At 45.3% G+C, this 25,695-nt stretch overlaps 1 protein-coding gene across 1 annotated transcript; it reads right to left on the reverse strand.

Annotated features, from left to right (window-relative positions):
* Positions 1 to 2,165: 2,165 nt before the first annotated feature.
* GOT1 (glutamic-oxaloacetic transaminase 1) lies at positions 2,166 to 17,824 on the reverse strand. The gene is made up of 9 exons (XM_066601115.1): positions 17,633 to 17,824; positions 15,295 to 15,476; positions 15,022 to 15,145; positions 13,069 to 13,181; positions 11,585 to 11,689; positions 9,669 to 9,819; positions 6,484 to 6,649; positions 5,962 to 6,104; positions 2,166 to 4,603 (listed from the first exon to the last, which is right to left on the reverse strand). The coding sequence occupies exons 1-9, from the start codon at positions 17,748 to 17,750 to the stop codon at positions 4,464 to 4,466; spliced, it is 1,242 nt and encodes a 413-aa protein (XP_066457212.1). The 5' UTR covers positions 17,751 to 17,824; the 3' UTR covers positions 2,166 to 4,463.
* Positions 17,825 to 25,695: the final 7,871 nt, after the last annotated feature.

A 25,695-nucleotide genomic window follows, 5' to 3' on the forward strand; every position in this document is an offset into this window, starting at 1 on the left:
AGCGTGAATACAAGATGTGATACTGATGGGCATGGAGGCTCTAGTACCCTGTTTTATCCAAGCTAGAGGTGGTACAACAGGGTACTAGAGCTTCTATGCCCATCAGTATCACATCTTGTATCCAAGCTAGAGGCGACCCAACAGGGTACTAGAGCCTCCATGCCCGCCTGTATCACATCTTGTACCGCCTCTAGCTTGGATAAAAGATGTGATACAGGCGGGCATGGAGGCTCTAGTACCTTGTTGTACCGCCTCTAGCTTGGATACAAGATGTGATACTGATGGGTATGGAGGTTCCAGTACACTGTTGTACCAGCTCTAGCTTGGATAAAAGAGGCGATACAGGCAGGCATGGAGACATGCAGGTTCCGTATGGTATCCTGCGCCATATCTCACCCCCTTTATTGTAACCGAGCCTTAGATCGTGCAAGTATAGATGCTGTCAAAGTTGGCATGCCATACATGTTCTGTTGGTGATCAGTCTGGTGACTGGGCAGCCATGGAAGTGTGAGAATGTTGTGGGGACATTCCTGTGACCCCCTTGTGTCTGCGGCTGACCATTATCCTACTGGAAACCGCCTCTTGGAAGCCGCCCTGAGAGGAGCATATGTGGCTACAGGATATCCTGAACATAATGCTGAGCTGTCATTGTCCCTCATACCACTAGTAGTGGTGACCGCCCGTCATATGCGATGCCCCTTTTCCCCCACCCCAGACCATCACACCAGCAATGGGGGCAGTGTGCTGCTCCACAGCAAAGGTAGGATTGAGGCGCTAACCCCCAGGTCTCCAGACATGACCATGGGCGTCAGTGCCGAGTTAACCTGGATTAATTGCTGAAGACAACCCAGTTCCACTCCGTAGCAGTCCAGTTTCATTGTTCATGCCACCGCTGCAAACAGAGGCAATAGTGGGTGGGTTTGAAAGGGAGAATAAGTAATGGGAGACACGAGACCAAATGCTCTTCAGCCAAGTGCCTGGAAATGAAACAGTTGGAGCTGCTTGTGCTTGTCGGATGATCAGATGATCTTCTCTACTGGAGCATCCTGATCCTGGTCATCTTGTGTGCATTCCCTCACGCATTCACTGGTCTCACCACTTCATATCAGTCTGGTCAGAACGGCCCAAGTAGCAATTCATCAATACGACCATCCAGCTTCTCACATCCCAATAATGCGCCCCTCACAGACTCTGGTAATGGGGGTGAAATCCCTTCATTACATCGTAGAGGCGTCTAGTGGTCAAAAAGCTCTACAGAAGCGGAAGAAGGGGTCCCTACCCACAAGGAGCCTCTGAGAGCCTTTTATAGGCCAAGGGGGAAAACACTTTTATGGCCTCAGGTAGCAAGACTGTTCATCTAATCTCACCAGAACTCTAATCATTTGTATATCTGCCTGAGATGGAACTGCATGCCGAGTTTTACAGCAAAACGACAACTACTTCTAGCACTGTGGCCCTTTAACTGGATCAGTGGAGATACAAGAGGTTAGACTTCCCCACACACCGACCATAAAGCAATGGCATATGCTAGTGATGCACAACCGCTTTATAAGATGCAACCACCTATTTAGGGACTGCAGCATAGCTGCCCTTCCGTGTTCTTTCCCTGCTGGGCACTGCAAAAACCAAAACCCACAGACAACACTGCATAAACTGGCACAGCACTCTGCTCTTACCAGCAGTGCAATTCCCTTTACAGCCTCTTAAGTCTATATACACAGTCATCTTCACAAAGACCAATGGTCAGCATGGGAAAAAAACCTCAAGGCATGTCCTATTCATACAATAGAAATAGGACGTGCCAATGCAGGTCATTGTGTCGGGTCCATGTAGTGTATATTGGACAGCCCAAAGAGTGGTCCATGCTGTCAAATGTGAGGTGTGCCCAAATCTCCTGCAGCTACGCCTAGTGGGCACCTAGTCTTGGCCCAGGCTCATTGGTGTCTATGCAGGACACATTTGGCATTTGCTACAGGAACATTACCCGATACATACTTATACTGTGTGAGCAGATCCCAATTCGGATGGGGAACTGTATTCTGTATAGTTTTCCTATATACAATCTAATCTATTGGCAAGTGCACTTCTAGATTAGTCACATGTTCGAGAATCCCATTGGCGCACCGAAGTTATCCTTCCAGTGTAAAAGGAATCAGACGCATCAGTCACAATCCACCACAGAGCGGGTTTTATTGCACAAGTTATTGACATTAGGTTTCCATATTTTTGTTTTCTTTTGAAACAGATTTTAGAGATTTTGCGCTGCACAATATTACAGCCGCGTGAGGCTACGGACAAGCAGCGCACAATGTCACAGAGTGGATAAGGAGGCTTGTACAAATAAGGCAAGTGTTCGGGAAGGTCCGGTATGATAGACATCTGCTCACTACAACAATCACAGATGTGCGAGGAGGGCGGTGGGAGATTATGGCTCTTTGGTGAGGTTTGCGGTTCATTTCCAACATGGCTTATAGTATTTCTACTACATGTGAGAGAAATCATACATGATAATGGGATATTGAACATATGTAAGACAATATGAATAGTGCCAATGGGTTACTATGGGCAAGGCCTTCACTTTCATCTATCCTAGTACACAAGTCAGTCTGGCTTCACACAAACGGATTCCTATTGCGGTATCCGCAATCAGCGTCCGCAGCAAATCGCATGCTTGGAAAGGCCTGTACTTTTGTTTTTCTGCTCACACTCATGGAATACGCAATTTGTATCCAAGAGCAGAGGAGAAATTAATTTTTTAATAATATATATAGCGCAGCATGCTCTATTTTGCTGTGAGCAGCCTCTATCAGAGTCAATGCAGGCCGTCCAACTGCAGCCCTTTACACAATTAACACTGTATGAGCTGCAGGTACCCGTGACGGTATGGGAACTATAAACCTTGATAAAAAATAAAAAGTCTGTACTGCACATGACCGATGGGGAGCATGACTGCAGTGCAGAAATGACCAATATGGGGGTGGGGGAGGGATTCTGCATGAATCCGATTTGTGGGAAGCTGGACTAACAAGTATTGGTTCCACGCCAAAGTCACAAAACAATGTCATTTGTAACATTAGTCATAACTGCATAGAAAAAAAGTGGTAAAAATGCCCATGATTTGCAATGAGAATACACCATAATTCAGGCAGAGGTTACATTTTGCAGCCTATCTGTGCCCAAAAATCACATCACTTGCCAATCTACAGTCCTAATTCTGCGCAGATAAAAGCAATGATTATAAATGGGCATTATTGTGGGCATCAGATGCAATATTGTGCAGCCATTTACAATCGGATTGCTCTCATCTCTGCTCAACTGGAAGCACCCGAAGACTTGAAAGTGGGGCAGTTTAAGCCAGAAAATTGTGAACCCAGCATGAAGGGGCCGTCCTGGTTTACTCTCCAACCCAATCTGACATCGAGCACATGGAGCTGTAACAGCCCGTTGGATAGCCACATTGTCTCAGCAACCGTCCAACACCCAGCGAGTATCAAGTACGGATCCCATTGGGAATTGGTAGATAATAGTCGCTGGGCATCTGAAAGTTGCCTTGGCACCCACAGCATGCAGTTGAGATTTTCTATGCCTGATGTCAGGCTGGGGTGGAGCAGCATGCCTGGACAACCCCTTTAGGCTGTATTTACACAAGCGAGTGCAGAGATCACATTTAAAACAAGCGATTTTCTACGTTTTGTGAGAAAGAAAACAAAAAAGCACATTGCATCGTGTATGTGTTTTTAAAAAAAAGTGACATTCTATAGTAAAATGAAGAAAAGAAAAATCGTATTGCACACGAATGAACATTGCATGCGAGTGCAATGCGATTTTGCATTTCGATTAAAAATAATGGGCGAGATCGCCCAAAATGTAGCATGTGCTGCGAGACGAAAATCGCCCATGTAAATAGAACCGTTGTAAATTATGGGCTCTATTTGCATGCATCTCCGTGCACAAAAGCCACGCGATAAAAACCGCTCGCGTGAACGCACCCTTGGGCCCATTCTTGTGGAAGCAGTATAAAGCCAGCAGCAAAGTCTCGTCAGGGGCAAATCCTGGCATATCAGATGGCCCTAGAGAATCGATCACGTTAATACAGATTTAGCCGATTTAGATTTGACATGATGGAGGTTATGATTGACAGGGTGTACAAACAGCTCTGGGTGTTGTACTACAACTCCCAGCATGCTCTACAGTGCAAGACCAGACTACTGGGACCTGTGAAAGCTTTAGAAGCCAGTGAGGAGAGAGCGGACATCTACACAAGTGCTGTTTGGTATAAACAATTCGCTACTCAAGTATAGGATTCTCCCCTTCCCCTGATCATACATGAACATACATGTAACACGTGTCTCCCTGCATTACTTTGTTCTATTTAAAGCCATGAAAAAACAAAAACATTTACGGTGCTCACATTACACACAATACTTTTAATAACACCAATTACTGCAGTTCTGTTTTGGGGTTTACTGGATCTTGGTGACGGCTTCGTATATAGACTGGGCCACGTAGTCCAAGTTCTTGGTGGTCAGCCCACACATGTTGATGCGTCCACTCGCCATCAGATAAATATGCTTCTCCTTAATGAGGTACTCCACTTGCTTTGCTGCAAGAAGAAGAAAAGCAAATAGAATCATTGGGCAGCCATAATATACATCAAACATGGAGAAAACGGCAGATTTTGCTCCCTACAGCCATCTTTACACGGGCAACTGCAAGTGGTCCGAGAAACAGATATCGCACTTTTAAACCTTCACATTTTTTCTGCGAGTGCGAGGTGTTTTGGGAGGAGGGGGGGGGGGGCAACTAAATTAATAAATGGAGTGAGGGGACTGGAATACCCAGAGAGGCTATCCAAATTGGGATTATTCACCCTGGAAAAAAAGACAGTTAAGGGGCAACCAAATAACTATGTATAAATACATTAGGGGATGATACAAGGATCTCTCCCATGATCTGTTTATACCCAGGACTGCGAAGGTAACAAGAGGGCATCCTCTATGTCTAGAGGAAAGCAGGTTTCATCACCAACACAGAAGGGGGTTCTTTACTGTAAGAGCAGTGAGACTGTGGAACTCTCTGCCTGAGGATGGGGATGATGGCAAAATCTATTGAGGAGTTTAAGAGAGGACTAGATGTCTTTCTCCAGCGAAGGATATTGCAGGATATAGACATTAGGTGACCAGCAGGTTGTTGATCCGGGTCTTATATTCAGGTAGGAACTATCAAAGGTTGATCCAGGAATTATTCTGATTGCCATTAAGGAGCCGGGAAGGAATTTTCCCCCAAATGAGCTAATTGGCTTCTGCCTCAGGGGTGGGGGGGTTGCCTTTCTCTGGATCAACTAGGGGTTGAAACAAGCTGAACTAGATGGACATTGTCTTCTTCTAGCCTAACATACTATGTTACTATGTAAATGGACAGCAAGTTAGAAGGTAGCCCCTAGTGGCCATCACTGAAGAGGAATTTTTCAGCACAAAACATAATTTTGGTAAATAAAAGTGATCAGCAATTTTGTTAGTTGTCACATTGGCTATTACATAAGTACAAGTTTGCTCAAAGTGCAGTGTCCATTTAAAGCCACCCTGCAGGATTCCCCTTAGTAAGGCTCATTCCCCTCAGCATATTTGTGGCATAAATTAAATAATTTTTTGTCCTCACTGGGGGATTAATATAAATAAACAGCAGCTAATCAAATGAGGGAGAACTGCAGGGGAAGGGACTGAGCAGCAGCCTGAACCAATGAGGATAATGGGTGTGTCTCAGACTACCTCACACTCCCTGTAGACAAGCTGTAGTCACTGCTGTGCCCTAATGGAAATCAGCTAAAAAAAAAACCAAACAAAAAAAAAAAAAACAACCTTTAGCAAGAGTGGAGGAAAATAAATAATCACCCCTGTAGGTACTAATTTACATATCATTTTTGACCTCGTGTTTAGACAGTCATTTGAAGACTATACTTACGATTGAGTCCAGTAAAGCTGAACATTCCTATCTGCTCCACAATGTGTTTCCAGGTTCCGGGTGTCTTAAGAGCCTCCAATCTGGATTTAAGTTCTGCTCTCATTAAGAGGACTCGATCCGCCATGGTCTTAACATTCTCCCTCCTGAGTTGTCAAAAGGACAAAGGAAATACGTTTTACACAATGAAAACATTCACAAGCAGTAAAAAGATATTGCACATTTAAAGGGCTAAAGAAAAGTCACACCCCTGTCAAGATACATGATGGTCTCAGTGACCATTTAAAGTGCACCATAGTCAGCTCAAAGTGTATCACAATATGGGTAAGGAGTGAAACCATCTCATTTTGAGCAGCACTGAAAGGAGTTGGGGCTTGAAGGGGTTCACACAAGCTCGTCCTTTCTGAAGTGAGGGGATCTGGGGGGTACATAGACAGTCTGAGGGGAGTCACAGGCAGATCACGTCTTCATTACACGTTTTTGCCCTCCGATCTTTTTAGCATTCAGGTCCATTGGTCTTCTTACCATTCATCAAACAGCTGAGGGGTGGTCAGAGTGGTTGCCACGATGCGAGCGCCTTGCGAAGGGGGATTTGACCAGGTGGTTCGCACGATCTTTTCCATCTGAGAGAGGACACGTTCCACATTGTCACGGTCCTTACCGACAACAGTCAAGTTACCAACTCGCTCATCTAGGGGAGGGAAAAAAAAAACAAAACCAAAAAATAAGTATTGTTACCCAATGTGTAGTACGCTACAATGTAACGTCTCAAAGAGGTCATTAGGATAGATCAACAGATCTTAGAACACAGGCTGGTGGAGAAGGGTCAGCACCAGTCAGAACTAAGTAGATGCCAGTGCTCACTGGTTTTTGGGGTGCCTGTGGTGGTCTGATAATATGGTCTATGCTTCTCAGATTGAGAGTGAGGTAAATACAGATCCCCTGAGACACTCAGAGCCCCCTATAGGTGGAGTTATAGCCACTGGGACCCACTGTAGGCATTTTCTTTTAGTGATTGCTCTGTACATTGGTAAAGTGCGGCCCATGGTGCGGAGCCTGGTGAGGGACGTGAGCTCCAGCCAGCTATCCAGGCATGTATCTGATCCTGGGCATTTGTTGCCTGCTGCAGCCTGCCACGAACGTGGGGGAGCACCCTGGCAATCTAGGGTCCGGCACCATGTGATCCCAACATGACACGCAGGAAAGACCAGTCCAAAACCATGAAGAGAGGCAACCAGGGCATTCAAGATGGCTCCATGGCCTCTCCAGCCAGAGCTGAGTGTAGCAAGGTCGCAGCTGCAAAAGCTAGCAAAGTTTGCAGAAACCCTTTATTAATTGTAATAACCGTTCCTTAACGATTCAAGGAATTGATCATTGTGAAATAGTGTGTGTATTGGGACTTCCTGAGCAAGTAGATGGGCTGTAACCCTTCAACCAGTTTTTGAAAACAGGGCTATTAAAGGGGTTGTCTCGCGAAAGCAAGTGGTGTTAAGTACTTCTGTATGGCCATATTAATGCACTTTGTAATATACATCCTGCATTAAATATAAGCCATACAGAAGTTATCCACTTACCTTCCCTGCGCTGGCGTCCCCGTCTCCATGGCTCCGTCTAACTTCAGCGTCTAATCGCCCGATTAGACGCGCTTGCGCAGAAGGGTCTTCTGCCTTCAGATCTGTCCGGCAGCAGCGGCGTTCTGGCTCCGCCCCGTCACGTGTGCCGATTCCAGCCAATCAGGAGGCTGGAATCGGCACGCATGATGGGGCGGAGCTACGCGATGATGCGTAGAAGGGGGCGGAGCCAGAACGCCGCTGCTGCCGGACAGACCCGAAGGCAGGAGACCCTTCTGCCCAAGCGCATCTAATCGGGCGATTAGACGCTGAAGTTAGACGGAGCCATGGAGACGGGGACGCCAGCGCAGGGAAGGTAAGTGAATAACTTCTGTATGGCTCATATTTAATGCACGATGTATATTACAAAGTGCATTAATATGGCCATACAGAAGTGCTTAACCCCACTTGCTTTCGTGAGACAACCCCTTTAAATCTTTTTGGCAAGGACTCCCCGACGCCATTATATAAAGTGGAGCGAGTGCCATTCCCAATTTTAAATCAAACTCCTGCACTTGAAAGATCGTGACATTACATTACGCAAGGCTCCGGGATGAAAGATGTGACATGGTCGGGGCTAGAATTTCTTTCTTCCCAGATTTTTCATCGGAGGTGCAGAAACAATGAGCAGCTTTCCATGTAGTAAAACAGAGGCTACTCAGTGCTATGCCTCTGTGTGGTAGCAAGTGGAACTGTACAGTCGTTAGAGAAGGCACAGGAGGCCACAAGGTGGCTGGATCAAAAGGAGGGACATTTGAAAGGCGGATAAAATTAAGTCCGCTGCTATTCATGATCATACGATACTCGTTCTGGTGGCCTCTGCATCCACCTTTTTCTAGCCAATGACCTTATAAGTCTCCTTATACACCTTCCTGGTGCGCTCCTTGAAGAGAAACTATACCCTTCCTGACCCAAGTCTATAGGCCTCTCACTAGCCAAGCCAGAAACCTACTGCACACTGATGAGGGGCAAAACCACTGAAACAGCTGTCTATCTATGGTGTTCTGGCTTTGGCTTACAATTCCCAGTCATTTTTAGAAGGCTTGTCTAAATAGTCTGACACTGACTTGCAGGACTGCTGCCTTCCAGTAGGTGGTGCTGCAGAGGTATTGTTCCATCTTTCTATTTGCATATTTCTCAGAGGAGCATGGATGACCTTATAAAGGTGTGAGGAGACTTATAAGTGCTCTCCTTAAGGAGAAACGATACCCTTCCTGACCTATATATTTGATGCATCATTTTCCCCTCTAGATACAACAATTTTATTTTTTTAAAAAGGTCAATAGGCGTAAAAAAATGTCCTCGCATAAAACTGGAAGACATACAATTTGCAAAAGATGGAGGATTGGCTTTACCTAATCCCAAGGCTTATTATTTGGCTTCTCCAATGCAACACTTTCAAGGATGGGAGACGGAGGATGTAGTTGAAGCCAGTTCGGAAATTGAGAAGTCTTTTTGGGAACTGTGTTTGAGGCTCTAGAAGCTCATAAGTGTAAATGCAATTCCAAATATCTCCCTGCCTTAACCCTTTATGCATCAAGTTTGGTGAAAAGTCAGCAAAATCATGGATATTAAACACTGTACACAATATACATTTATGTGGGAAACTCCTTGGCTGCCAGAGTTGCATAAATTGGAAGATTTGGAATGGTGGAAGAATAGGGGGATTCAGCGAGTCTCTAATATAATGAGCAGAGCGGGCTCTTTCAGAAGTGAATATTGCTAGTTATGTGCCACCAGAAATTGGTTAAGCAACCTCACACAGAAATTCTCCCTGTTATATGATTATATACAGACCTGATTTAATGCCCATAACCCTTCCAACGTTCAAGGTAAGCAAGAGGGCGACATTAGTCCCAGAGGGGGAGCACATTATTCAAGCACAAAAAAAAAAAAGTAAAGGCCACACTTGGATACTCAACTCAATAGGTATTAGGAGTTACAGGAAGTGCTGAGTGAGCCAAGACAATCCTGCACTCAGAATTGGTGGGGATCTCGGCAGCCAAAACCCCTCTGTTCAGTGTACGGTCACATATGAGCAGGTTATAAAATACTTTTGTAAGAAAACTGCAGCGACTATCAATTAGTTCTAGCACTTACTGTATAATCCAAAGTTCTTGGAGAACGACTGAGCGCAGAACAGCTCAAAGCCCTGAGCCACAAAGTATCGTACCGCCCAAGCGTCCTTGTCTAGATTTCCAGAGGCAAATCCTTGATAGGCAGAGTCGAAGAATGCGAACAGAAAACGTCTCTGAAATGAAGACGATAGACATGGATAGTTAGGGAGCGCCATTAGTATCTGCTACGGGGTAATACAGCCTTCCCACAAGCCGGCACACTACGCCGTTTCCCTGAAAATAAGACATACCCTGAAAAAAAAAAAGACATAGCATGATTTTCCAGAATTTGAGGATGCAAAATGATTTTTCAGGCTTTTGATGCTTGAAATATAAGTCCTACTCCAAAATTAAGCCCTGCTAACAATTAATTAAAAAAGTCAATTTAAATAGTGTCCAGGCAGCTATACATGTAAAAATGTTAAACCTTTTTGAACAAAAAATTAATATAAGACACTGTCTTATTTTCAGGGAAACATGGTATTATGGTAGAGCTGCGGCAGTGACTCACTCTGCAGCTCATAATTGCAGCCGTGATTAGAGAATGCCAATCCCAGATGTTTAACCCCTTATGTAGCGCATTTCCCCACGGTCAATACTACCTCCAATGAGAGGTAAAAGTTGTCCTGCAAGAAACCAAGCCCCCACGGCTGTGTGGATGTAAAGCAAAAATATTCTGGGTCTTTGAATGCAGCAATGCCAAAAATAACTTTCAACCATATAGAGGAAAATTTACTAAGATCAGCATTTTCTGCACGCATATGATGCGGCTAATACATGGAGAGGTGTGCGCCCTTTAACATATAAGTCGCCTCTTGGCTCCTCCATGCGCCTACACAGAAGTTTTTCTGGTAACGTTTACACCGGTTTATACATAAATGTGTCGTCTGGGTCAGCTAGGACTCCTCCTGACAAGCTCTGCCCATTTTTGTTACAAAACTGGCGAGGGTAGCACAGAAAGCTGAAAGGATGTAATTTGTTTGCAAATGGGACTTACAAAATCTATGACTTTTAAAATCTATGACTTTTCTACACCAGAATGCTGGCGTGAAGCCTTTTGTAAGCGTCCCCCAAAGTGTTTTTAAGTTTGCAAAAGTAAAAAAAATAAATAAATGAAAACGAATAAAAAGTCAGTGGTAATTTTAATGACCTGCAGACTAAAAGTCATCATGTTATTTATACTGCACGGTGAATGCTGTAATAGCAAAACCCCCAAGTAAAACTACAGCGGAATTGATATGTTTTTGTTTTGCTTTCACCCTGCACCCTTAGGCTGGGTTCACACAGGGCGGATTTGCCGCGGAAATTCCGTGCGGAATTTCGCCGCGCCAAATCCGCATGCGGCCGCTAATCCCGGGATTAGCCAGCCAAGTGCACGAGATTTCTCAGAAATCTCGTCCACACGAGACGGCAAATGCGCTGTGGCTAAGCCGGCAGAAGCCGCTGCTGCGGCGTGGATTTGCCGACCACAGCAGGTCCATTTTTTTTCTTTCCGCTGTGGCCGCGCTCTCCTCTATGGAGAGCGAGCGGCCGGGCTGCTTCAAAGCTCCCGCTTTAGCCGCGGCGGTTCTCCCGGCGAAAATGTCACGGTTTTTCGCTGCTGCCAAACCGCGACAATACCGGCAGGAATCCGCCCTGTGTGACCGTGGCCTTAGGCCGGTTTCACGTGGCCAAGAAAATCGCGTGAGATGTGTGTGTTGCAAGACGCACAAATATGAACCCGATTTATTTGAATGGGGTCATACACATAGGCAATGTTTTCCTGCATGGAACCGCGATGCTATGCAGGAAAACACATCGCAGCATGTTTTATCTTCCTGCGATATTGCCCATTGTTTTCAATGGGGCCGGCGGCATCTTACCACGACCAGATGAATGCAATGATCAATGCTAGCATACCTTCATGACATCAGCAATCTGCTTCCACTCATCTGGTGTGGGGTCTGTTCCAGTGGGGTTGTGTGCACAGGCATGCAGAACAAAGATGGAGTGCTCTGGAGCTTTCTGGAAGGGAAATACATGAAGACCAACGTTACAAACAGACAATAAGTTGTTCACATGGTGACTGATGTACATTACTGGGGTTCTCTTATTCTGCTTAAACAAGATTGTACATCTGATTTCGTCTTACTAATAGTAGAGGTCTGCCTTTTAAGAAATAAAAATGACCAAATCACAAGTTATTCTGCTTCGGGAATTTGTAGTGATCGACTGTAACCTTCAGAGGACATGAAACATTATCTGGCCCACCTGTGTAATGGAGAGGTGCCACATCCTCGAGAGCGATTCTATCTTCTGTTACCTGATGGAGGTTCCAAACTAGCAAACCCCTTCTACAGACCCAGAATGCCCTAAGTGGGCATTTGAAAAACAGAGGTTTTTGAAATAAATTTTATTTTTAAACAAATCTTAAAAAAAGTTTAAACCCCTCTCACAGTGGAATTGCTGTCCACCAACTTATTAAAATATCACATTATCCTGAACAGTCAATGCCATTAAAAAAAAGACAAGAAAAAAATGCAATACCAGAATTGCACTTTTCTGGTTCACTCACCTGGTCTCCAAGAAAATACTAAATAAAAAGAAGGGCTGAAAATGTTTCTCTCTTTTATATGTTATGGGAAGTGGGGGGGGGGGGGGGGGGGTAGTGCAAAAAAAAAAAAAAAAAGTTTTGTATCACCATTAACTATACAAGTTTGGTGATGGCAATCTTGGTGCTGACCAACAGAGGGTGACATGTCAGCTTTAAACCCACTTATAAGGCCCAATGCACATGGGTGTATTTGCATTGCGGAATCCGGAGCAGGCGGCCACCTCGGATTCCGCAGCAAATACTGCCCATAGACATGCTATACAAAAATCGCTTTTCCATGTCCACAGATGGGAAGAAAAAAAAAATATTTAAAAAATTCTCAGCATGTCCTATTCCAGCACGAATTTCATGCAGACGGCTTCCATCTAGGCGATGACGCGGGAAAAGCAGCTGGTTAAAAAAAAAAAAAAAAAAAAAAAAAGATTTAAATTAAAAATCTGTACTGCACATCTGACGGCTCGCCATGTGGCCCATCCGCAGTACCGAAGAAAAGAAGAAACAGCAGGTACGCACGGATGCCGGTTGTGGGCAGGGTCTGACGCCGCATGCGGAATCCAACCCACCTGTGTGCATTCGGCCCAAACCTTTAAAAGCTTACCAATGCATGATATGGTACAATGAACTGTAGCAGGTAAAATTTAAAAAACTCTTCTCGCAAAAAACAAGCCCTCATGTGGTTATGTCGCTGAAAAAATAAAGCTATGAATTTTTGAAACCAGAGGTGGAAAAGTAAAAGATTTTAACCCCTTTGTACCATAGCCTTTTTTCCTACCGCCATGCCTACACTTACCTCCAAATCTTCCAGAAATCCATTAAGATCAAGTCCTCGTCTAGCAGCATCCCAGTAACGGTAACTTCTGATGTCTTTAAAGCCAGCGTCAATGAAAACGGCGTTGTGGTTCTCTGCACCCAGAAATTAAGCGAACAAAGATAATTGTCAGTAATTTGGAAATCACAAGTCAGGTCAGTGCAGTCTTAATAGGACTCCATTTTAATGCCCTAGTGCAGCGCTAAGACTCGGCACCTTGTGGCTCTATTAAAACAAGTTTAGCTCACCAGTGGGGATCTACGTTCAGTTAGGGGGCCTTCACACTGGCGTGAAAATCTTGCAAGATTTGTGTGTTGCACAAATTGTTTTGAATGGATTCATTCACAATTGCATTGTTTTCCTGCATGGCACCACGATGCTATGCGGGAAACATCGCAGCAGGTCCTTTCTTTTTGCACTATTGCCCACTGTTATCAATGGCCAGCAGCGCCAGCCTCGTTGAAAGCAATGGAAGAACTCCGCGATCCTCTGCCGTGGCGGGGAAATTCTTCAGCCCTGAAGTGATGCGAGGCCGTTTTCATACGCAAAAGCCTTGCATCCAGGGGTTTCACATGGACCGCGAGGGGCGCCCACGCCAGTGTGAAGCCGGCCTTAAGCAGAACTGCAGATGATCCAGATTTTCTGGCCATAATATGGACATTATCATATAGAAACAGAACTGCAAATAACTGAAAACACACACATTCCTACTATCTGAAGGGAGGTTCTTCACTACATGTAAAAAAACAAAAAGTTTGCCATAAATATATATTATTCCCATGTGTCAAACTTTTTGTTCCCCCTCTGGTGTTTGTTTCTTTTTTTGCGTTTTTAGATTGCATTTCTGACAAAAGATTGCATTTCTGACTGTGGAATTCCACAGTGTCTATTGATAATGTGCTTAACATCTCGCTTAGGCCACTCTTAGTCAGTAAAACGCTGCATTTTAATGCACCCCATCATTGTGATGGGAGATGAGGTGCGTAAAGAAAAAAAAATGCTGAAAAATAGGACAATGCTCAAAAATTGGGGCGTTTGCAAGGGCCCACTGAAACCAATGTGATCATTGTACTGCGATTAGTGTGGCGCTTGGGACGCTGTGCTAACTGCGGTAAAAAGCATCCGATGTGAAAGCAAACTTACAGGTTCAGGCCCAAGGCATGATGGCACCTTCACTCAAATGTAGTTTCGCGAGCAATCCACAGACAATAGAACCCATTGATACAGAAAAAACGCAGCATGCTCTATTTTTGGGCACATTTGAGAACCAAATTTATGAGAGGAGCGCACTAAATCCAAACGCAAGTGCAGAAGTCCATGAAAAAGAGAACACATCTGGACCTCTTTAGGGTAAATAGCCTTTTAAAGCAAAGCAGGGCTGTGTCTATGGCCATGTGAACTGGCCCTGCGAGCACAAAGAGTAGTAATAAGGGCCCAATACGCACACAAAAGCGCATCATCCGCAACACTGCCCCATGTATGCGTCATTCTGAAGTGCTCAGCGTTTCAGAATAAACACGCTTTAAAGTTTGACAAGGAATGGAGCTCAAGCATGGAGAGGGGCTGTCAGTCTACATGCTGCGGGCCGGGAAGGACCGGCATGGCACACCTCTGACTCGGAGCTCCGTTCCAAGTCAAACTTTAACGTGTGTTTATTCTGATATGTCACAGCAATCATGGGGCACGCCTGCCCTGGTTCATGCTGCAGAACAGGTCAGTTACAACACTGCACAGGATAGGACTACAATTCTCATTGCAAGTTCTCAGAATTTCCCAGTACAACCCTTGTGCCGCAAACAACTGACTTCTAATGGAATCTGTCTGGTTTCACTGAGGAGTCCATTGTTTTGGCAGAAAAAACATGGCATATTCTAGAAGACTGTTGGAATGGAGCCTCTGATGCAAATGTGAACACAGCTAAAACATAAATCTCACCCCATGAAGGAGCAGAGATGTAGATGGGGGTTGCAGTGTTATTGGTTCCATTGTACCAGCGTCTTAAGAACTCTGCTCCGATGCGTAGTGCCCCGGTGCCACCCAGAGACTGGACACCACCTACCTTCAAAAAAGCAATACAAGAAGGAACAAAGTTTTAATAACAGGGCAAAAGTTAATCAAAGTGTACATAAAAAAAAAGTTAGAAGATATCACTCATGTGTATAATATATCCGTCTCAGATACAGTATATATATAACTAAATCTAGATACCCGATCCTCTTTAAAGGCTGGACTGTCTTCACCCAGGGCGATCCTTGAAGAGCTGGCACGGAACTCTGGCAGTCCAAGGATTGGCAGGTACTCGTGATTTAAGGTGTGGTCGTTGGCTATCTTCTGCTCCACCTTCTTCACGACTGGCAGGACCCAAGGCTGGGAGTCATCGGTGCGATAGGCTGCAGAGACAGATGCATCACGCAGTTATAAGTCTATAGTCTAATACGTCAGGATGGTGATCAGAAAACATGTTATTAGGTGACTAATCAAAGATCTGCTTGATTACAGGCTGAGGGACAAAGTACGCAGAACAGCGAGTCCGGCCGGAACAGCGCAACCTTGAATCAGATTATGCAACAGGTACAAAAACCAAAATCAGCATCTGCATGAAACCCAGCAGGTACAGCGATCACCGATCCTCCTTCCTGACACTCAGGGGGCAACAAAATGTAGGATTAGTTGGATGGATGGATGGAGTAGTCGTATCCTGGGAAACTGAGTGTCTAAGGGTACCTCTGCCACAAGAGACTATGCCAGTTTTATAGATTTTGCCTTGGGCATCAAATCATGTACCTGCCGCCAAAAGTAGAAATGTACGTACGTTTAAGTATATTATATATTTTTTTGTTTTATATCAGCATTATAGCGATCCGTTGGTCGAATTAAAGAGACCCTTCAGTACAAGCCACAGAAGGGGAAAGGGGTGTCAATTACCCGGTGCCCTCCTCTATGTGCACACCGCCGTGGATCCATCTTTTTCTGCAGCCCTTCATCAGTCTTCCAACAAGACTATGCAGCTTCTTATAATAACTCCACACTGTGCAGCAGTAGTCGGACATTGCAAGCTGCTTTCCGATTGGCCAGCGCTGCTCACATGAGCAAAGCTAGCCAATCAGCGCAGCATATAGTCTCAGACTACCCCTGGACAGTATGCATCAAGCAGTCTAATAGACTGCTTAGTCTTGTTGGAAGACTGACAAGAGACAGCAGAAAACGATGGATCCACGGCGGTGTGCACATAGAGTCCCGGACTGCATGGCCGCTCTAGGTAAATGATCACACCGAGGCCACATGGCTGATATTGTAAGTGCTGCGGAATTTCCTGTGTGAAGGCGGCCTTAGCCTATACCAAGGCAGCCTGCAGGCACATAAGTGGTTAAATCACAGGGATCTGATTTTTGTTTGTCTCTTATCAGATCCCGCTCTGCACAAACACTTCTAGTCGGGCACTGGACATACTAAAAGTTACACAAGTGAAGAACACGTCAGGTGACCGGCGCTCGTACTCACTGCACCAGGTTACAGAAGACTGGGATAATCTGCCTGACCAGATGACATCTTTGATCCCAAGTGCTCCTGACTCAGTGGGCAGGATGGAACATGCAGCTGCTGAGGTCGGGGGAATTGTTGCTGACTTAGCACATAACACGTGACGGCCCGAGCCGTGAAGGAGAGCGGAAACCAGAGCTGCAGACTGCACTGAGCAGCGTCCGGAGAGGTGCAAGAGCGCCGCTAAATACGGGTATGTCCGCACGGGCCGATTTACCGTGGATAAAATTTACTATAAAAACCCTCGGCTGCTGCGGATTACCGCTGGACCTTCCAAATACACAGCTACCGTTGCAGAGTCGCTACGGATTTTGGCGCAGATTTCAGCCCTCCATTGAAGTCTCTGGCCGAAATCCGTGAATTCGTAATTCATTCCGCAAAAAAGGCATTTCTGAGTGGCACACAAATCCGCGTACGCCCGTGTTACTGTAAACGCCGCAGATATTCCGGACAGAAAATCACAGGAAATCCGCAGTATGAGAACGCGGCTCGAGAGCGACCTTCACCCCACGGAAGGTCAAATCATCAGGACCAATCACAACACTGGAAGATTTCAGCTCTGAAGCTGGCGAATGCAGCTCTGAACTGGAACAGAAGCCAATACAAACGCTGCAATATACAACATTAAAGGCTAAAAGCAGCGCATGGCGTCCGTCGCGCAACTGCGTTCAGCTGCGCCCGACCAGCTCAGCTCACTGGTGTCCAGGAATGTGAGCGGGATCCTCACACTGGGGAGCCGGCGGGCGCCATGCTATATAGTCAGACGGCGCCGTTGTGCCGCAGTTTCTACCAGGAACCATACCGTAAGTGCAAAAAAAATGCATGTCGTTTTAATGCAAATTGCTGCAATTTTAATGCACTTCACATGCAGTTTTTTGGGTTTTGCATGCAGGAGTCACATGAGTCGCAGCTCATACTGGGGACCCCCTGCAGCAGCTGCTGGACATCCCTTTCAGCACTATAACCAGCTGTGGGACTACATATCCCAGCATGCCTTGTCACTCACCTCCCACTCCGAGGTTGACCTTCCGAGAGTCGCAGTCTGCACGAAAGTCGGCTGTCAGTTTAAACACGGCGACCGGAGGAGCCTGAGGAACAGCGCCAAAGATGGAAGAAGAAGCCATGATAACAGCCGCGTCCCGTCAGCTCACACTGCAGCCTTCACCTTCACCTTCACCGGCTTAGTACGAGGGGTGGAGACACGCGCAGCCAATCAGGACGCTGGAAGCTGACGACGCCTGTCACACTACAGTCCTTGGCGTCCCTCCCCCCTCTACCGCGTGAAGATGCAGAACTGACCAATCACAGCGCGGATTGTACCGGCCATACATTATGTCGAGCTGCTATTGGTCGGTAATGCCGAGATTTTTATAACACAGTTGCCTATTGGACGCTCGACGTAAGAGCTACAGTAACCAATAGCAACGGGCTCCATGTATATGGCATTTTACTATCTCATGGAGTTTTGTTAGAGGAGCATTCCATTGTATCATAAAGCTATGCAAATAGCTGTATATTAACCCCTCAGTTGCTAAAAGAGCTCTGCTTGTAGTCAGTGAATTAAAATTAATTATTTGCTCACGGTGCTGGTCATGTGACATAACACTGGTGACTACTGGTCATGTGACATAACACTGGTGACTACTGGTCATGTGACATTCAGATACATTTATCTTGTTCACACTAATGTCCGGCTTTCCGTTTTCCTTTTCCATCATGGCAGAAATACGGAATGCTAGATCCGCCCTATGACAGACCCCCATTGACTATATTGGGGTCCGTCCCGATTCTGTCTTGCCCCCCAGGATTTTCCCGAACAAAATAGCACAGACTGCTGCGCTTTTCCCCCCGCCATTCTGTGCTGGATTTGCGCTGGCGGCCGCAATGCAGATGTGAAGACCGCCGCAGGCCCCCTTCACACAAACTTATGGCATTTGCACGCATCTCGGCGCAACTTTTTTGTGCACTGAACAAGGCTTTTTTTGCGTGCGTATCAGCGTATTTTAGTGTCATTTTTACACGCATGTTCGTTTATGCGGCCAGCAAAGACGCAGCCATTAAAATGGCCTAAAACCAGAGTTCCAGATGTGTTATTTTTATGACGGAATTACGCCACGTATCGCTCGAGTATTGCGTGTGCATTGGCGCATCCCTTATCACCTTCTACGGGGACCTTCGGTGCGGGAATATAGAGCATGCTGCTGTTTTTTTTGCGTGACTGAAATGCACAGGAAAAATCTGCGCATGTGTTCTATGGTCTGCGTATTGTGCGCTCACATACGCCCGTATTAGGGGGGCCTTAGGTTAGTTTCACAGGGACGATCACGATATCGCTGCGAGAAAATCCCGTCTTTGTTCCTGCGATTTTTGTTTTTCTCGCAAAAACATTGCTGCCGCTCACGATTTTTTAGCCCGAAAGTCAGTAGAGCTTTGTAATGTTAAAAACGCATCGCACAAAAAACGCAAGTTCATGCGTTGTGATGCAATAAAAGGGAGGCTCCATAGGGAAACATGGGGGGGGGGGAGGGGAATAAAATTGTAAAATGCAGAAAGATAGGACATGCTGTGGTTTTTTTGTTGTTTTTTTTTAGTCGCAGCATCGCATGCTGTAGTGGAAATATTTTTTATGGCTATTTTGTAGCCATCAATCCTTGATTATACATATATATATATATATATATATATATATATATATATATACACACAGTATATATATATATATATATATGAATGAGCAGGCTTTAACCCTTTTCAATCCACTGTCTGACGTCTAAAGACATTCTGATTGAAGGCTGTACAGTTTCCGATATCGGAAGACGTCCATCAGGGTATTCTTACTGTATATTACTGGCCGCTCTGTTGTCGGGGGGGGGGGGGGGGGGGGGGGCTCTCCAGCATGTCCCATACAGCAGTACTGGCTCTAGCCAGCAGATGGCGCCATTGTATAATGGCAGAAAGAGAAAACCCCCTAGGAAACTCTGAATCCAAAATTGGATTGCAAAGGGTTAATACATCAACTAGGCCCGCATTGTAGGGACGTGACCCCAGACCTGGCATACATGTCTATTGTGTGTAAGTAACAGAGTGGTTTTGATGTTGTAACCACATATGATACCAATCAGTCTGTCTTTGTAGGAGCCGCCATATACATATCTATTGTCTCGGAGGTAGACCTTGTCTGACTAGAGCTTATCATTTATAGAAACTGGTCAATTCTAGAGTTTGATAACATAATTGATGCAAAGCTTGGAGCATATGATATATGACTGAGCCCTCATAGTGTATAACATAGGACACAAATTGTAATGCATCAGAAGCATTTTGGACCTGTGATGGGGAATGTCCTCTCACAGTGTTGTTCCCAAGACACCCTCCTGTTTTCTGACTTTTCGCCGTTGCTTCTCTGGTTGATGCACAAAGCAGATAAGTAAATCTAAGGCTCTTGGTGATGTGAGTATTAACTCTTTGCAATCCAATTTTGGATTCAGGCTTTCCTAGGGGGGCTTTCTCTTTCTGCCATTATACAATGGCGCCATCTGCTGGCTAGAGCTAGTACTGCTGTATGGGACATGCTGGAGAGGCCCCCGACAACAGAGCGGCCAGTAATATACAGTAAGAATACCCTGCTGAATGTCTTCGGACATCGGAACTGTACAGCCTTCAATCAGAATGTCTTCAGACAAATGGGAAGGAAACAACTGAAAATCATCGGTTTCATAATTCTGCGTTTTCACTCACTCTCGCATCACGCAAAAGTCGCACGATTTTATCGCCCGTATGAAACCAGTGTGAGTTCAAACACCGCGGAATTACTGCAACAGTTCAGCTACAGATTTCACAGCAATGTAGAGTACAAGATGCGGTGAGTGAAGGCGGCTTTAAAGGGAACCGTCATCAAGTAAGGGCGCCAGAAACTAAGTTCTGGTGCTTATAGTTTAGGTGACGTGGAGTCCAGAGAGACGCTTTTCATACTCGCCTGGTGTAGAATTCCTGCGAGGGTGTAGCAGAATTTGCCGCTGTAAAAATCCTGCGGATTTGGTGAATGCAGAATTACAGGCAGATCGAGGGATTAAACACAAAGGCGTGTTTTTGTCCCATTTTGCGGCCATAAAAATCCCAACCACAAAACCAAACCATTCTACATGTGAGGAAAGATGGCACTTGCCCTATGTTTCTCGCACGTAGTTTTTCTAGACACATACAGAGCAGGACCCATCTTCCCGCTTCAAACTCACGCGCAATAGTGTGGAGTTTGAATAGTTAAAAAAAAAAAACTGCTTCATGCGCTAATATATTTCATAGCAGCGAGCCTGCTAAACCATTTTTAATGCAAATAAGGGAGATAGAACAATACCTCTACAGCGCCACCTATTGGAAGGCAGCATTCCTGCAAGTCAATGTTAGACTTTTATACAAGCCTTGTAACAATGACTGGGAATTGAAGTTAAGCCAGAATCCATACACAGACAGCTGTTTCGGGGCCCCTCATCAGTGTGAGGTAGGTTTCTGGCTTGGCTGGTGAGAGGCCTGTGATGTGGGTCAAGAACGCTATCTTTTCTCCTTAGGGAGAGCACCTAGATGGTGACTGAGGAGACTTATAAGGCCAGTCATGCACCTCTGGATAATATGCAAATAAGGGAGATGGATCTGAAATCACCCCCCCCCCCCCAACACAATGTATTGTGAAAGGACAACGTTTCATATGCCGCCTACACAAAAGTATAGGGCTCACGCTGCATGGTACACAGAGAAATAGAGCATGTTGCGATCTATATCCCGTGCGTATCGATGCACAGTGTCCACATGCTGGTGTGCATGGATCGATGAAAGTCTATTGACTTTCACTGACTCCATTCACGGCATATTACGCGGCTGTGCATCGCACGCGTAATACACGGTGGAAAAACACCAGCGGATATGAGCCCAAATTCTCTTGCATCCTATTGCAATGATTCCACCTGTGTGAAAGCACCCAGATTCTGGCATAAATTGTACGTTTTTTTGGCACAAATCAATTCAGAGGAATTTACTATTGCTTTGCACTACAAAGAGCGGATGTTACACTTCTCACCCACTTTTCCAACATCTCTATGAAGTGGAGTTTGAGTTCAGTGAGTCTTTTAGACAGATTTATGACATACAATGTTTTACCTGCACTCCAGTAGCTGAGTGGTGTAAAACGTGACTCCAAATTCCTAGACATATGCCATAAATTCATCATTGTTGTGCCACATTTGATAAATTTATCGCAATTTAAACTGGCGAAGGGGAAAAAGTATGTTGAAAAACTGCCGTAAAAAGTTCCCCTTATGATAAATAACCCCAAATGCACTTACACAAGTCCTGATATGTACGCTAAATGAGGCATACTAAACCAAAGAGGCAGCGTAAATGGAGTATAATGTTCCTTGACACCTTGTGTCGGCAGCTGCAGTAAGTTGCCTGCAGGGTGCAATACTGTGGTACCAAGGCTGAAGAACCACCACACCGAGTACATTGTGTATACCTGCCCATTGAGGCTGAGCACACTTACCAATCACTTTTTCTTTTATCTGTCAGGTTGTGACATATCACTATTTTACCGTGAGCTCCTCCAGGTGTGTGATTGGCTACATACCCTTATTTCTACACAAATGGAATTCCAGAAGCTCAAATTCCATGAAAAGATGCATTCTGTCCTGAAATTTACCACGTTGATGCACCTTAGCGAAAATACACTATCCTATCAAAAGTGATTGGACACCTGAGCAAGAATCAAAAGTAGCGTTTAATTACACATGTTAATATTCAGTGGCCCTAATGACATCGGATACTCCCCATGGCATACTTTCTACTAACGTCTGATACACTTCAGCTGGTATTTCCCTCCATCCATCCTGCAAACAACTGGCAAGTTCTCTCAAAAAAGATAGACGCTGTCCATATTTTCTGACCCGATGTTCTAATTTGTCCCAAAGATGTTCAGTAGGTTCAGGTCGGGACAGCCGGTTCAATCATGGAACATCTATATTCTTAAACCAACGTAAAACGGTGTTGGATTTGTGACAAGGCGCGTTGTCTTGTTGGAAGCATCGCTCAACATTCCCAGAGTATTACCACATTATCAGCAGCACATTATTGTCTACAATATCAAATTATACCTCTGTACTCATGGTTCTTCTCACTGCCACCAAAGGGCTGAGACAATGCCACGTAAAACCTCCCCAGATCATAATGAAAGCTCGCTGAACTTTGCTTGTAGCACAGCACACTCAGGCAAAAGGTGTTCCCCAAGCAACCAGGCACTTCTATCTGATTTGAAGATGGAGTTGCGTGATTCGTCACTTCATAAAACGTTCTTCCATTGCTCAACTGTCCAATGAGGATGCCAGGTGTTTGCAGGATGAATGGAGGGAAATAGCTGAAGAGTTTCGGATATTAGTAGAAAGTATGCCACAGAGAGTGTGCAATTACTTTGGATAGTAGTAGCATATATACGGCAGGGTCAGTATTTCCTGAAAAGTATATATTTGTCCTAATCATTGCATGGGGTATTGAGCTAATGTTTCTGTAAAGTAAGTTTGGCAAAAAAAAGAAACAGGCCTGACAGCTGATCTACAGTTGTGTAATCAACTTCTAGTAATTTAGCACAGTATTTACATGCCTGTTACTGCAACACCCCAGAGGGGTGACCCTAGGCACCTGGCTAACGTGAAGAGCAGGGAGGGATAAGTGCTGTCTCGTCACAGTGGCACTTACCAGGCTGTGGTCCCGGAAGGATGACACGTAGCCAAGACCAGTGTAGATTACAAGCCAGCCTCGACACTCCTATTGCTGGGATTGCAAATAAACGGGATGGGGGGAGTAGTAGTACAAATCACTCGTGACGCCACCGTTCCCACACACTGATATTCTATGCGACAGAGAAACAGGTAACAGGTAATGTAGGTACAATTCACTTTACGTAATAGGCTACAGCGTAGGTGTCACAATCAAGTACCTCTGTGCGGAGATCCTAATGTTGGATGGCAGCATAGGAAACGCCTGTAGTGTGAACGGGTACCTGTTTTAGGAACTTTGGTAGGACTCTCTCTCTCCAAAGGGACTCCTGTTCACATCCACTCTCCATACGCTACGGGATGTCGCTCCTCTTCCTCCGTCTTCACCTACATGGAAGCTGAAGGTGCTTCCATGCGGCTCTGTGTTAGCACTCTCAGGTAGACAAGATGGATCCCTCTTCCTGCTCTCAAACACTTCCATTTATAAGCTCACTGGTACCACATGAGAAGACAAACTGATACATTTACAGACATGCAATGATTTTATGACTGTTAACTTCTCAAGCGCCGCAGCTGTGGAACACACACACTGGATATGACAGGACAAGGTTTGCACAGTGCATCAACAAAGGACAAAACATGTATGACATTTCTGGAGGGGACCAGGATGGTGTTCTGGGCCACTACATTACAAGTCATGACACATTTCTGTATAGAAAAAATCTTATAGGAAATCTGGTGACCCCCAAACTTCAGAATAAATGCAGCGGATCCACAGCAGATATTGTCCATGACATGCTATGTGAAATCGATTCTCCCTGCAGACCTGGGGAAACCAATTGCAGTTTCCGCAAGTGCAGAAAAATCGCAGCATGCTTCATTTTTGCGCGGATTCCACAAGGACGACTTCCATTGAAGTTAATGTGAGGCGTCTGATCTGCGGCCCTTCCGCAATTGATATTGCGGAAAGGTTGCAGATTCTGCGTCATCATTAGGTGATGACGTTGGAAATGCAGTAATTTTAATTTAAAATATGTACCGCGCAAGTCTGATGGCAAGCCATGCGGACCATCCACAGTGCAAATGGAAACGGAAGTAAGTAAGCAGGTACGCACAGACGCCACTGCACCCAGGGACGGATTTCGCTGCGGTATTTCCCCTTATTGTGGGGGGCCATTTGGATGACAGAGGGAGCTCCCTACCTCAGTCAGAACATTTAAATTCCACTTTAAGATTTAACAGAGGTATCTAAAGGGTTAATGGCAGCAATCCCTTTGCATCTGGATGTTGGCTATCAAAGGCAGGCAATACTCACCATGCAGAGCAGGCTTGGCTTCTGAATCCAACTTCATTCTATATAAACCCCGCACACATCCGTCATACATGGACCAATAGCTTTGAGCAAACTGAAACAGCCAAACCCTGGTCAAACAGGTTTGCGCAAACCCCAAAAAAGAAACAAAGTATGTTAGGCCAAATGAAGACAATGTCCAGCTAGTTCAGCCTCTTTCACCCCCCCCCCCTTCCTCCTCACCCCCGCTTGTTTATCCAGAGGAAGGCAAAAAAAAACCAGAGGCAGAAGCCAATTTAGACCATTTGGAGGAAAAAATTACTTCCCGACTCCATAATGGCAGTCAGCAATAATCCTTGGATCAATGTTTGAGTTTCTACTTGACTCCAAGATCCAGATCAACAACCCTTCTGGTTATTTAATGACTATATCCTGTAATATCATAGTGCTCTAGGAAGACGTCTAGTCCCCTCTTAAACTCCTCTATGGATTTTGCCATCACCACATCCTCAGGCAGAGAGTTCCACAGTCTCACTGCTCTTACAGTAAAGAACCCCCTTCTGTTTTCTGCTTTTCTCTAGACGTAGCGGATGCCCCCTTGTTACCGTTGCAGTCCTGGGTATAAACAGATCATGGGAGAGATCCTTGTAGTGTCCCCTCATGTATTTATACATAGTTATTTGGTCGCCCCTTAACCGTCTTTTTTCCGGGTGAATAATCCCAATTTTGATAGCCTTCCATGTGAGGCCTGACAAGTGCCTTATGTAGTGGGAGGATAATGTTCTCGTTCTTTGCCCCTATACCTCTTTTAATGCACCCCAATACTTTATTGGCTTTTGCAGTAGCCGACTGGCATTGGTTACTCCAGTTTAGTCTACAATCCACTAGTACCCCCAGGTCTTTTTCCATCTCACTTTTCCCTAGCAGTTCCCCATTTAGTGTATATTGGTGACAGCCGTTTCTCCTGCCCATGGTCATAACCTTACATTTATCAACATTGAACTTCATTTGCCATTTTTC

This window comes from Eleutherodactylus coqui, chromosome 4 (assembly GCF_035609145.1).
Source record: "Eleutherodactylus coqui strain aEleCoq1 chromosome 4, aEleCoq1.hap1, whole genome shotgun sequence".
Classification (NCBI taxonomy): Eukaryota; Metazoa; Chordata; class Amphibia; order Anura; family Eleutherodactylidae; genus Eleutherodactylus; species Eleutherodactylus coqui.

What these genes read in the sequence shown, in the direction of transcription:
- GOT1 (XM_066601115.1), bottom strand. Translation starts at nt 17,750, where the DNA reads ATGGCTTCTTCTTCCATCTTTGGCGCTGTTCCTCAGGCTCCTCCGGTC. An exon ending in GATTTCTGGAAGATTTGGAG is followed by an intron (nt 11,690 to 13,068) that starts GTAAGTGTAGGC and finishes TTTCCCTTCCAG; the next exon opens with AAAGCTCCAGAGCACTCCAT. An exon ending in CAAGAACTTTGGATTATACA is followed by an intron (nt 6,650 to 9,668) that starts GTAAGTGCTAGA and finishes TCCCTCCCCTAG; the next exon opens with ATGAGCGAGTTGGTAACTTG.